We start from the raw sequence: 13,088 nt of genomic DNA, 5'->3' as shown, positions 1-13,088 counted from the left end.
GATATAAAAGAATATTCCTAAATTTAAGTAAAGTAAAAATTTAAAATTAGCCGTGTTATTTCTAATGCGCATGCTCGGAAAGAGTAGCCTCATACGCAGGTGAGATATTATTGATATGTCATCGCAGTCATCATTAGCGTATTTTCTGTACTACTCTTTGGTTTGTTCCATTTGCAAGCCATGTCTGTAGTAGACAAACTGGTGTGACTAAAATGGCAAGAGCTGCCATGTGATGGCATATATCATGAACCTAATCCTTTAGAACAGGTATACAGGGTCGGAAAGTCCCCATGGTTCATCGGCCGTTACGTGAGAGCGATAAAGTAAGTCATAGAAATCCGTGCGATTGAGAAAGATGGCTATAATGAAGGCGTCTAATAGTCACCGCCCATTTTGCCCTTCCACAAATAAGAAGTGGATCTTATTGCATGTAAGCACTTTACCTCGACTGTATACCTATATTTTCCTTTTCACACTGGTTTGAACTTCTCTGATAACTAAAAGTTCATCATCATAAAGCATTTTTTGTACATAGCTAGAGGAAATAAAATTTTCTCCCTTTTCGATGAGCGTCTTTTCTTCAAAGTACACAAAAACAAAAATTGCACTCTCATACTAACTGGGCTTTTAAGCATGATAATTAATATATCAAAAATTGTTACAAATTTTAGGAGAAAGAAAGCAAGAATCACGAAGTTGACAAACATGTAAATAATTCTTTTAGTTTGTTACTTGAAACTTAAATATTTCAGATATTGCCAGAATATCACGATATTTAATGCCATGACAAAGAAAACATTTTTTGGGCATTTATGTCCAAAGTACATAAGGTCGAAAATCGATCTAGTAAAAATATCGAGAATTTTTTCATGACATTGCACTATGGGGTGAGTGTTTTTTGGTGTCACTACTAAAAAGATCCATAGCGTACGCCACTGTAAAGATTAATGTTTATCTTTTTACTAAATTAATACAGAGTTATTTAAATTCAGTTTATGGTGTAAGTGCAATAGAACTTTATTACTTTGAAACGATAGACAATAGATTAATGTTTGATTACTAATTTTTCTTATTTTACAGTTGTAAAATAACTGCTGATATTTCAAAACAGCAAATTTGGATTAATTCATATGCTAATCTGATATTAGCCGTTAAAATTAGTACACAAATTGTTAAACAGATTATCAAGTATTATTAAGTAGGTATTAAGTGACAAAAATTCTGTATTTTTATGATACTTTTTAGCACAGATTTTAGGTAAACTCAACATTCCTAGAGATCAAAAATATCAGGTGCACGTGGCCTCCATGCACGTGATAATTATTCTAACGTAAATTTTTCATTTCTTCTCAGTGCTTCACGTTTATAGATCTCAAAATATTTTACTGTCCCGCAAGGAATTAAATCGTTCTCTCACTCACATAGGTACTTCTTTGCGCTCAAGATTTAGCCAGTTAAATTAATGTAATCCAAAATTGATTTTACCCCACCCCACCCCAGTTAACCCACTAAAGAAGAAACTTTCAGCAATACTACATAAGGTACCTGGGGCAAATAAGGCCCACATTTAAAAATTCGCGCTAAAATAATTTGATGATACGTCACTCTTCACGCACACATGCGATTAGTTAGAGAAGTCTAATTCTAATTTAGTTGTAGTCTAGTCGAAGAGAGAGAAGTCTCATTTATTGTTATTATAAAGAAACGAATTAGGCTTTATTTTTTTGAATCAAATAAAAAAGTAGTCTTATTTTTTGTTATCGAAAGAGAAGTTTTCGTTTTTTAAGAGAAGTTTGGTTTACCTAGTTTGTTTTAGATAGTATGTACCTACTTAACTAAACTTGTTGAGTAGTCTTTTTACCTCCCCAGTTGTTAAAAGGCCCTTGTTGATTATTAAGGGAAATGTGTAATAAAAGTTTTATACATATTTTTTTCCTACTAATAATGTTTTTAAGGAGTCATTGTGAAAAACTGAAAATTCACAAGAGGGCCTTATTATACCACGTTGGTTTAATAAGGTCCAGAGGTAGAAATTTTAAAAAGTCAAATGTTTTTAAAAGGATTGCCTCTTCTACTATTTGTTTAACTTTTGTGATAACTCAAATTAATAAACTTTGTAGAAAACATGATTTTGTCTTTCTAAATAACAAAATATACTATTTATTGCATATTTAAGTTAAATATGGGCCTTATATGCCTCAAGTACATTATAGCAACTCGCTGCAAGCTAGCACCTAGTTTATTAAGGAAATGCTGCAGTGGAACGGAATTATTTACGTCGCTGTAACTTTTTTTTTTAAATCCAAACAAGGTTTCAGTCTAACGTTGACATATATTTTTCTTTTATAAATTGTCATAACAGTATCTTTATGATAAACTTTTGATGTAACCACATTGCCTTGGTATTTCTAAGATAGGTAATACCATATTTCAAATTTGGTGCTGTAAAACGGCATATTTTCTGTCACATTCGTTGCTGGTCGTACTTTTCTAGTTAGTACAATTATTGATTTTACTCAGTTTGCTGATTGCTATTCAAGACAAAAAAGTTTTGTTTTGAATAGAGCTATCTAAAACAATTTTTCCTCTTCAAAATTTTTAAATACTTACAATTCAGATAAGAAATGTATGTATAGAGGGTGTTTTATTTTATTTGATCCGGCTTTGGAAAAAGCCATGGAAACTTAATTTCAACATCCACTTTGAAAAAAATAATTTATTGTTTCATTTTCCTCAACTATTATTGAAACACCCTGTATGTATAACACTTAGCCTATAGTAAGATAACGTTATGATTATAACATTATTTCTTATTTCATTCTGCTAAGACAGGTAATAATTCCTAGAATTCATACAATTACAGTTTGCAGATTTGAACATATCGGCATATTGTGGACATCACCTGTATTTTCAACTAATCATTATTTCTTGTTTTTAGAGGTAGTAATCGTCAATTGGAATTGCTGAAAATGTAGTGACTTTGAAAAATGTGTGATGTAATATGTTCTAAGATTCTCTTCTTTCTTTTAACAATAAGTTGTCAAAGAAGGCTTATTTAATAAAGCAGTTTGTTCATAATCCTATTCAATTTTGAATGTTTATTATTTACCCTGCTGTGCACTATTTTCGTATTAAAAAACTGTATTGCTTCAGAACCAAAAAGGAATAGAATCTCTAAAATATTTCTGTCTGCCTGTTTCATGTTGTTATAATTACGATTTTGTCATAAATCATTTTAGAAATATTATAATTGATTGAATGCTGTGCTGTACCTAAAGCCTAACAAAGGAAAGGAAAGACCATCAACGGAAGTTCAATTTGCTAAGTTTTACGACAATCAGTCTGCTATTTCCTTCATTTAAAATAAAGTTCCTAGTAATTCCGTAATTAACATTGTAGCAAAGTTAATAACATTGCTAAAAATAGTTTTTACTAAAGTTTTAACAACAATGAGTAAAATGTAAAAAAAAGTCGCAAAGTAATTATCAACACGTTTATAACTAAACCCGCCAAGTTAACGTTTCCTCGCAAAGTTGTTGCGTGGCTATTATAACTTTGTTGTAAATGGTTGGCAATGTTGTAACTATTTTATTTTGTTTAAGTAGTGGGAATATTAACATCGTTAGTGAAATTATTAAAATTACCCAATATAACAAATTCTGCAATATTACACAGGTATTAATTACCATTATTGATTAAATATATTACTCTATAGTAGTATTGTTTTTATATCTGCAAAATAGGATATACACGTTTATAAAAGTAATTTAAATTTATTTTAACCTTTTTCTCTAATGATAGCGATTAGGAAACCATTTCTTTGCCTAGGTCATTATTCTATACAATTTGAAATTTGAATTGGAAATAAAGTTTTCCAATAAAGTTGTAACAGAAGAAGAAGAAGAAAAGTAAATGAGAGGTGGGGTTTTAAGATTACTTGCTAACTTCATTATTGTATTGTTTATGTTGCCGAAATATTTTACAAAACAAAAAATTATTATGGGTGAAAGTTTCGAAATATGACATATTACAATAATAAGTCGTGTACTGCAGTGAATATATGAGAATATTTTCCATTTAATTTTTGCATAAATAGCTAGAAAATATACATTGTTGAGTGACGTTTGACAGGTGCCAGCTCACCTCAGTTTCTTGTCAGTACGTGGTTAAGTAATAAAAAAATATTCTACAGGAAAATAATGGCTTATGAAGCTAATGCTACTAGCAATATTGAAATTTCCCCTGCATTTATTGAAAGCTTGCAAAGTGATTTCAAAACATTGTCAGGGGAATCGAAGAAAAAGTACCCTCAAGTGAAAGAAGTAAGTAATGTTTTCTTCTATACTGGGAGTACATTATATTTATTTAAATTTTAGGCATGTGAAGAAGCTATAAACAAATTGAAAAGTACTCAAACTTCTCCGCAAACCTCTATTTATTGTATAGTTAACCAAATTATTTACCCGCTTTCACAAGGTTGTGAAACTAAAGATGTGAAACTTATACGAGTAAGTAGATAATTGCTTTTATACAACATATTATTTTAATATATACTTGTTGCAGTTTTGTTTGCAAATTATGCAGAAACTTATAACACATCAACTTATAGACCAAAAAGGTGCGTTGTACATAACTGATACTCTGTGGGCATTGATGGAATTAGGAATTGAAGAAGTAAAAATTTTACAAACAGTTACGTTGTTATTAACTACAAATACTATTGTACATGGTGATACACTTGCTAGGGTAAGATATTCTTATAAAATATGTTTTTTTACATTTACATATTATGTTTTGAATGCATCATTTCCATTTTCAAGATATAATAGGCATATCTATATTTTTTAGACGCTAGTACTCTGTTTTCGTCTACATTTTGCCAAAAATTCAACAACAATTAATACAGCTGGTGCAACTGTGCGACAGTTGGTGTATTTAGTATTTGAAAGGGTGGTTGCAGAAGATGAGTTACTATCAAAATTGGAAAGTCAGCCGCAACGTGGTCCAGTTAATTTTGAAGATTTAAAAATACCAAGTGGCGCACCCCCAAAAGGTATGTTACTGTCGTAATAGTATATTATATTTCTTCAATAATTCATTAAATTATAAATTATTAATGAAAGCAATATTTGTGTAATAATAAAAAATTTAATATAGTGCTTTCACAAATGGTAAGAGAAAACGTTTTATTTTCTATTTTATGAAAAAAACTTATTCCTGTTAAAAAAAATTAACTTATGTTCAAATGTACTAAAATGTAGTTTTAAGATGGCCAGCATGCAGTAGATTTTATCTTTAAAACTTAATTGTACACTATGTCAGTCAAGAAACACACAAAGTAGCATATCCTCTTCCAAGATTTAATATGTATAGGATGGGCCCCAGATTATCTTCACTGTAGGTGTCGACGACACATTTTTAACTTCAACAATTTATCAAATCAAAGAACATCAAACTAAGCCAACTGTTTTCAAATTTGGCATATAATAAATTTAAATTGTTAATAACTTTTATTAATAAGAATTTTTGATATCCTATATCAAAAAGCATACCCCACAGCATTTTCTGTGCTCCTGACAAAACCTGGTTAATTTGTTGGAAATAAAAATATGTTCAAACAAGGTGTACCTTCAGAAGTTTCGGAATGAATGGTATTCGGAGTATAAATGGTTGTGTGGAAGTGTTTATTTAAAAAAAACTTTTCTGTATGCCGTGTTTAATTTATAGGTGTAAAGTCGGACGTGTGGAATAAGGAGGGATTTAACAATTTTGGGATCATCACGCGAGGTTGTCGTAACCATGATGCTTCTTTGGAACATATACGGTGTGTGTTGATGTTCGCAGAAGTCCACGAGCTGAACTAATATTTCTATTTTTTATAAAATCTAAAAGAAAATCGTTCTCACCAACGTCAGTTTTTCGATAATATTGCAAATGCAACTAAAAATTTCTAGATTCATTTAAAGCCGTTTGACCTTGAAAATTTGAAAATTTTTGCCTGTGCTGCTTTTTTTTTTTTAGTCAATCAATGAATATGCTTCACTTTATTCTAAATGTCACGAGCCGCCACTGGCAAAAAAAATAAAAAAGTTTTCCCTCTTAATTCCGTTTGTACATACTGTAATAGTTATAGTTAGTTAGTTAGTTCGTTAGTTTATTGACCACGTTTACATACATAGTAATTACATAATTTATTTCTTTCAATTAATGTTCATTTCATTTATCTTTTATAACACATAACTGATTTAATTATTATAAGGTTTGCCACCATGTGCGGGAGATGCTTTTTTACTATTTCAAGATCTGGTTCAGCTTGTAAATGCGGACCAGCCGTACTGGTTAATAGGTATGACAGAAATGACTCGAACATTTGGACTAGAACTTTTAGAGTCTGTTTTAACCCAATTTTCTGTAGTATTTTATAAGGTAATAATATATTATTAATAAATAAAGATAATCCAATATCTAATTCTTGTAGAATGCTGAATTTAGTTTCTTATTGAAAGAAAGAGTTTGTGCTTTAGTTATTAAACTTTTCTCACCAAATATAAAATATAGAAGCAATGTTCCCAGTAATATACAGCAAGCCACTCCATTTGAAAAGCCATATTTCCCAATAAGTATGAGGTTGTTACGAGTTGTTTCAGTATTAATTCAGAAATACCATGGACTTTTGGTAAGACTTTTAAATATAAAATACATGAACATTTAATTTAATGTATGGAAAATATCATTGTAGGTAACTGAATGTGAGATATTCTTATCATTAATAGTAAAATTTTTGGATCCCGATAAACCTACATGGCAACGTTCACTAGCTCTGGAAGTTTTACATAAAATGACCATCCAGCCAGAACTGCTCAATTCATTTTGTGAATGTTATGATCTGAATAAACACACTACTAGTATTTTTCAAGATATTGTGAACTCTTTAGGTGCTTATGTCCAGTCTTTATTCGTCAGTCCTCAATTACAAATGGGTGCTGCAAGTAAGTTTCTTAACTATAAAATTTGTTCATTAAACTGTAGTGTGATTATAAATTTTTATATCTAAAAATTCTGTTTTAGTTGTGCCAGCTACCCAAGGACAGCCTCCAGTATTTCTTGGAGGTTTACCAGCAGGTCCAGGAGTATCTCCACAACCAGGATTTCTTTTAAGAGGCGTTTGGTTGCCTATTGTTGCCACATTTCCCACAGGACAGGCAAAATCAACATAGTGAGTAGTATGAATTTTTATACTAAACAAGGTGTTAAGTTTATATTTCTTACAATAAATGTAATTTTTAGTTTAGAAATGTTAGATAAAATAGAACCCCCTGTCGTCCCAGATGGATATGGTATATCTGTGGCATACGCTTGTCTAATGGAAATAATAAGATCGTTACAAATAACAATAAGTCCACAGCAACCTCCAGATAATGAAGCACCAGTGCCACAAAAACAAAACAGCAAAGAGCTGAATTGCCAGTTAATAAATTCAAGTTGGTGTGGTCTGTTGGCCGCATTAAGTCCCTTAGTTGATGCTAGTACTGATGAATCCATTACAGAGAATGTTCTGAAAGCCATACAAACATACACATCACTTTGTGGCCAATTAGATTTACATACACCTAGAGATGCTTTCATTACTGCTATTTGTAAGTCATCGCTGCCTCCACATTATGCTCTAACAGTGTTGAATACTGTTACATCTGGAGTTAATTTAAGACAAGGTGAATTTTTTCAACTTTTTCATAATTTAAGTATTTGTACCAGAAATAATTTTCTGTAAATGTTTGTTTGTTTTTTAAGGTCACAGAGATAGTCAAGATATGAGTTCACCAATAGTGGTGCAATATGGAGAATCGGATTTTAGACAGCAAGTAGTGGCTGTAGGTACGCCTTTACCAACTTCATCAGTCCCAGCAGGTACTCAACAAGGTCCTGTAATGCTAACATCCAAAAATTTGCAATCAATGAGAGCTCTACTAAGCTTGGCACATTGTCACGGAAGTATTTTGGGCACTTCCTGGCATCTTGTATTGACAACATTGCAGCACTTAGTCTGGATTTTGGGTTTAAAACCATCTACTGGTGGAAGCTTGAAAGCAGGTCGATCGAGTACTGATACAAATGCTGTTATCACTACATCTGTTATGGCAGATTTACCCGTGCTTTCTACTATGCTCAGTCGATTATTTGAATCCAGTCAATATCTTGACGATGTTGCATTGCATCACCTTATAAATGCCCTCTGTAAATTGTCACAAGAAGCCATGGAACTAGCATATTCCAATCGAGAACCATCTTTATTCGCAGTTGCAAAACTGTTAGAGACGGGATTAGTGAACATGTCAAGGATCGAAGTGTTGTGGCGTCCTCTAACAAATCATCTCTTAGAAGTATGCCACCACCCACATATTCGGATGAGAGAATGGGGAGTCGAAGCTATAACATATCTTGTTAAATCTGCTCTACATTACAAACATGCTATCCCTCTAAGAGAAAATCAAAAGTTGCAGACTTTATTACTTGGACCATTATACGAGTTGTCTTCTGTGCCACATGGCGACGTGCGTCAAAGACAGTTAGAATGCGTCCTACAAATTCTTCATACCAATGGGGAAACCCTGTCCCATGGGTGGCCTTTGGTACTGGGAATTATTGGTGCTGTCAGTGATCAGCACGGGTAAGTTCTCTCAAAATAATATTTATTTTGAGTAAATTAATTCTTTTTGCAATGTTTTTCAGTATGAGATATTTTAAACATTAATCAAATGTATACTTTTTAGGGAAAATCTAATTCGGATTGCATTCCAGTGTTTACAGTTGGTTATAACGGATTTCTTGCCTGTAATGCCATGGAGATGTTTACCACTTTGTGTGGACACCGTCGCCAAATTTGGGTCCCAAACTCAAGAACTGAACATATCTTTAACCGCAGTTGGATTAATGGTACGTGAATCATAATTCTTTTGCAAATCATACATTGTTATTTTTTAGTGGAACATTTCTGACTATTTTCACCAAAATCAAGGTAAACTGAGCCAAACTCTTACAGAAGATAACACAGTTTTACCCGATTTTCCTGGCACTTTAAATATGCCAAGTTTCGATAAACTCTGGATGTGCCTATATGCGAGATTAGGCGAATTATGTGTAGATAGTAGACCAGCTGTAAGAAAATCTGCCGGACAAACACTGTTTTCAACAATATCTGCTCATGGGGGACTCTTAAAACAGCCCACATGGCAAGCGATACTATGGCAGGTACTCTTTCCTCTTTTAGATAAAGTTCGAAGTCTTTCAAATTCTGCAAGCAGCGAGAAGGTTGACGCTGGTGGTAATATTTTGATTCATCACACGAGAAATACTGCACAAAAGCAATGGGCTGAAACGCAGGTATTAACCCTATCTGGAGTGGCCAGAGTTTTCAATACGAAAAGGCAGCTATTACAAGCTTTGGGTGATTTTCCGAGAGCTTGGTCGATATTATTAGAATTTATTGAAAATGCAGCTCTAAGCAAAAATAATGAAGTATCAATAGCGGCATTAAAGTCATTCCAAGAAATTCTGTTTCTGAGTAAAAGCCAAAGTGTAGATAATAAAGTAGTTTTAGAAGACAAAGAAATTTGGGCTATTGCATGGAAAATTTGGGTGAAGATTGGGACAGAAATTACGGTTCCTCTTATCGAACATGAAGGCCATGATGATTTTTATCTACCAAGCCAAACTTTCTTGACAAATTTAGTCCAAATATTTCCAAATGTATTTCAGCATATTAAAACTAATTTCAATTTAGATGATTTAAAACAACTTGGTACAGTGTTATCAAATGCAGTTAGTGTACCAGTTTATGGAGAGACAACTCCCTACATAATATCAACGTCATCTGATTTAAGTCTAACTCCATTACATGACGGTGTGCTACATGCCATGGAACTGCTACAAAAGGAAGCTATGCAGAGAAATAGTTCTAAGATGATTCCAGAAATTTTCAAACTTCTTCTAACTTTCGCAAAATTTACTTGCTCTCCTCCAACATTCACCAAGCTAGAGAGTAAACAAAATAAAATGTCAGACTGGATAACAATGAATTATGTTCCTTTTGGAGAAAAAGCAGTGACGATGGTTGTTAAATTGTATGAAAAAACTGCTGAAAACCCCGAAGTTATAAACGCAAACATTTTAAAAGAGATTATCGTAACTTTACATACGCCATTAGCTTTAAAATACAATTGCATTTCTAATAGTATATGGAAATTAGCTGCTAACAGTCTAATTACGATTCTCAAAGTTGGTCTTAAAGTAGCCCGATCACATGGGAATCAATTTTCATCTATGTGGGATGAATTATCCACTACTTTAAATGATTTTCTGTTTCCAAATACGTAAGTACAAAAAGATTTATTTAATATTTAATAATCATTATAATTTTTTACCCAATTCTGGTGACTATAATAAATTATGTTACAAAGTCATAGTTTGTAAACAATTAGTTTATTTATTTTCTAGTTGTGCATCAGCAGATAAAGGTTTAGAAGAAATGATAGCTGATGAGACAACAGACTGTCAAATAATAGAACTGTTACGAACAGAAGTATTACCTTTTTCGAAAAGCATCCCTAAAGAATTCATCATGCAAGTAGTTATTTTATTAAATAAGGGATCGATACACTCTGCTACTAATGTGAAAACGGATGGTGATATTGAACTGACTTTACGTGAAGAATTTGCCAAAACTTGTTTTGAGACTTTGTTACAATTTTCTTTAATCGATGGTGGAAATAATGGAATGGTTATTAGTAGCGATGAAAAAAATAATGGTCTTGCTGGGCATCTCGCAGTTACTTCATTGTTACATCGATTTCAAGAAGTTTTGAAGAAGTATATCGAAGACGAAAAACTTACTGGAAAATGCCCTCTGCCAAGGTAAACGGTACTACCTCTTTAAGGGATAAGACCACTGTATAATTTCCAGAAAATCTATTTACTTTATTGATTTAAATGATGGTTTGAACCTTCTAGAAAAACGGGAAAGAAGTTTTGTGCCTGTACAAATTTTTCTTTGAAATGCCGACCTCTCTCAATTAGAAGCATTTTCAAACAAATGTACGTTAGTATAGCATATATCTCAAAAATTTAAAGGCGTTTTTCTGGAAACGATTTTTTCAAAATGATACTCGGCACAATTCCATTTCTATTCATTCCAAATTTTGACTATACCTTTTAAAAATGCTTGCCAATCGCATAAAAATTTATGTTTTCAAAATCTCCTACATGTTTCTTGTTTTTCTCCATATTCAAAGAGTGACCGCAAAAAACCTGTGATTTTCGCCCGTTTCTTCACAATTTGCTAAGAATTTAAAAAAAAATACATAAAAATATGTTTTTGGTCGCAAATTACTTGTCGTAAAAAACTGAAATGAGCATAGCTTTTAGTATTTTGAAAATTTAAAAAATCACCCCTACTTAGGGGTTGAAAAAATGCTAAAAATGAAGAATTTGAATATTACCGATTGATATAAAAACTATTAGCATGTGAATTATCTTATTTTTAGGGATGATTCCACACCGTGCTTAAGGGTGGATTTTCTAATTCAACATGCTTATTTCAGTCATGAGAATAAATCTTTCTTTGTATCAAGAATCATTCGAAAGAAAAATTCACATGCTAATAGTTTTTATATTAATTGGTAATATTTAATTCTTCATTTTGGGCGTCTTTTAACCCATAAGTAGGGGTGATTTTTGAAAATTTTCAAAAACCTAAAAGCTATGCTCATCTTAATTTTTTACGACTAGTAATTTGAGACAAAACATATTTTTATCTATTTTCTTTAGTTCTCTGCGAATTGTGAAAAAACTAGTGATTTTTGAGGTGAGTCTTTGTGTCAGTTACTATTTGCCACAGAGTGGCTCAAATTCAATGCTATTTTGTACTATTTATGAATAAATAAAATTTTTTTAACACTTGGAAGACTTGAAGACATGGATAATAACATCCTTGAATGTTATTATCCTCTCATTTTTCCTTCGATAAAAAAAATCTCAAAAGACACTTTATTTTAGCATTTTATAGTGGTAATACTCCTTAATTATTAGGTACGATTTTATAAATCTTGGAACAAACTGCAAGTGTGAAGCAGTCTACAGATATAAGCACATAGAATGACCATTTTAATTTAAATAATGAAAAAGATTCATTTTAGTTGACATATATTTATAAGGAAAAAATATATATAAATTCAATTTTTAAATTTTAATGATGTGCTGTTAACACTCTTTTTAGGTACCGCCTCTCTGAAATATCTTTTGTGCTTAAAGCATTAACGACTCTTATAATATCTATGAAAAAAGCCACAGCTGTGAAAGGTATTACAGTTAACAATGAAGTAATTTGTGTCTAATTACGCAATTGTGTTTTGTAGAAGACAATAAAGCCTGGGAGCAACTTATAAGTTTGTATCCATACTTGGTGGAGTGCACAACAACAACATCCACGCAAGTATCTAGACCATTAAGGGAGGCACTGTTACAGTTCTGTGATTTATTACAGCCACCACAAAATAAGAATAATAATGTGATGAAAATTTCAAATAATTCTGTAATATAAATTTTTATTTTTTTGTACCTGCCTGAAGTTATCATATCTTTAAATCCGAAACCCATGTATGTACCTAATCTTATTTGTATTATTTTTTATTAAACTAGTTTCAGATACGCAATAAACACATATTTCCAGTTTGTTGAAAAGTATACTGTTTTATTTTAAATAATCGATTAAGAGTGAACTGAGGAATACTTTGGGGGATTCAACAAAATATTATATATAACAGTCAAAGCATGAGATTTAGAGTTTTACTAGAATAGTTCATTGTGGTAAAATTGAGAAGAGTAAGTGCTTTGCCTAAATCTGTTATGTTGAACGAATCACTTACTATAGTAAACCTTGTTTATGTAACAGTATTATAAAAAAATACTTATAACTTTTCATTTGAGATAGTGTAGTTTTCCTGCAATGAACTCTGATGTAAATTGTTTTTATACTTGTGATTTTATTAAAGATGTTATTCTCATTTTATTTATATAAATATTGTTAATTATTT

At 31.7% G+C, this 13,088-nt stretch overlaps 1 protein-coding gene across 2 annotated transcripts; it reads left to right on the top strand.

Annotated features, from left to right (window-relative positions):
- Nucleotides 1-3,953: 3,953 nt before the first annotated feature.
- On the top strand, nucleotides 3,954-13,088 carry LOC108906268 (protein MON2 homolog). 2 transcript variants are annotated; one of them, XR_001964292.2, is made up of 16 exons: nucleotides 3,954-4,322; nucleotides 4,377-4,508; nucleotides 4,564-4,746; nucleotides 4,849-5,053; nucleotides 6,260-6,426; nucleotides 6,479-6,676; nucleotides 6,740-6,989; nucleotides 7,069-7,216; nucleotides 7,288-7,712; nucleotides 7,792-8,668; nucleotides 8,772-8,934; nucleotides 8,983-10,370; nucleotides 10,495-10,911; nucleotides 12,272-12,354; nucleotides 12,411-12,651; nucleotides 12,700-13,088. XR_001964292.2 is itself a non-coding variant. In XM_018709483.2 (15 exons), exons 1-15 carry the CDS (start codon nucleotides 4,200-4,202, stop codon nucleotides 12,593-12,595), a joined length of 4,944 nt encoding a protein of 1,647 aa, XP_018564999.1. In that variant the 5' UTR covers nucleotides 3,954-4,199; the 3' UTR covers nucleotides 12,596-13,088. The 2 variants fall into 2 exon arrangements, 1 of the variants encoding a protein (XP_018564999.1); XM_018709483.2 differs by having other exon boundaries at nucleotides 12,411-13,088.

This window comes from Anoplophora glabripennis, unplaced genomic scaffold (assembly GCF_000390285.2).
Source record: "Anoplophora glabripennis isolate ALB-LARVAE unplaced genomic scaffold, Agla_2.0 scaffold32, whole genome shotgun sequence".
NCBI lineage: Eukaryota > Metazoa > Arthropoda > Insecta > Coleoptera > Cerambycidae > Anoplophora > Anoplophora glabripennis.
Note: the sequence above shows the minus strand (reverse complement) of the source record. Positions and strands in the feature narration are given on the sequence as shown.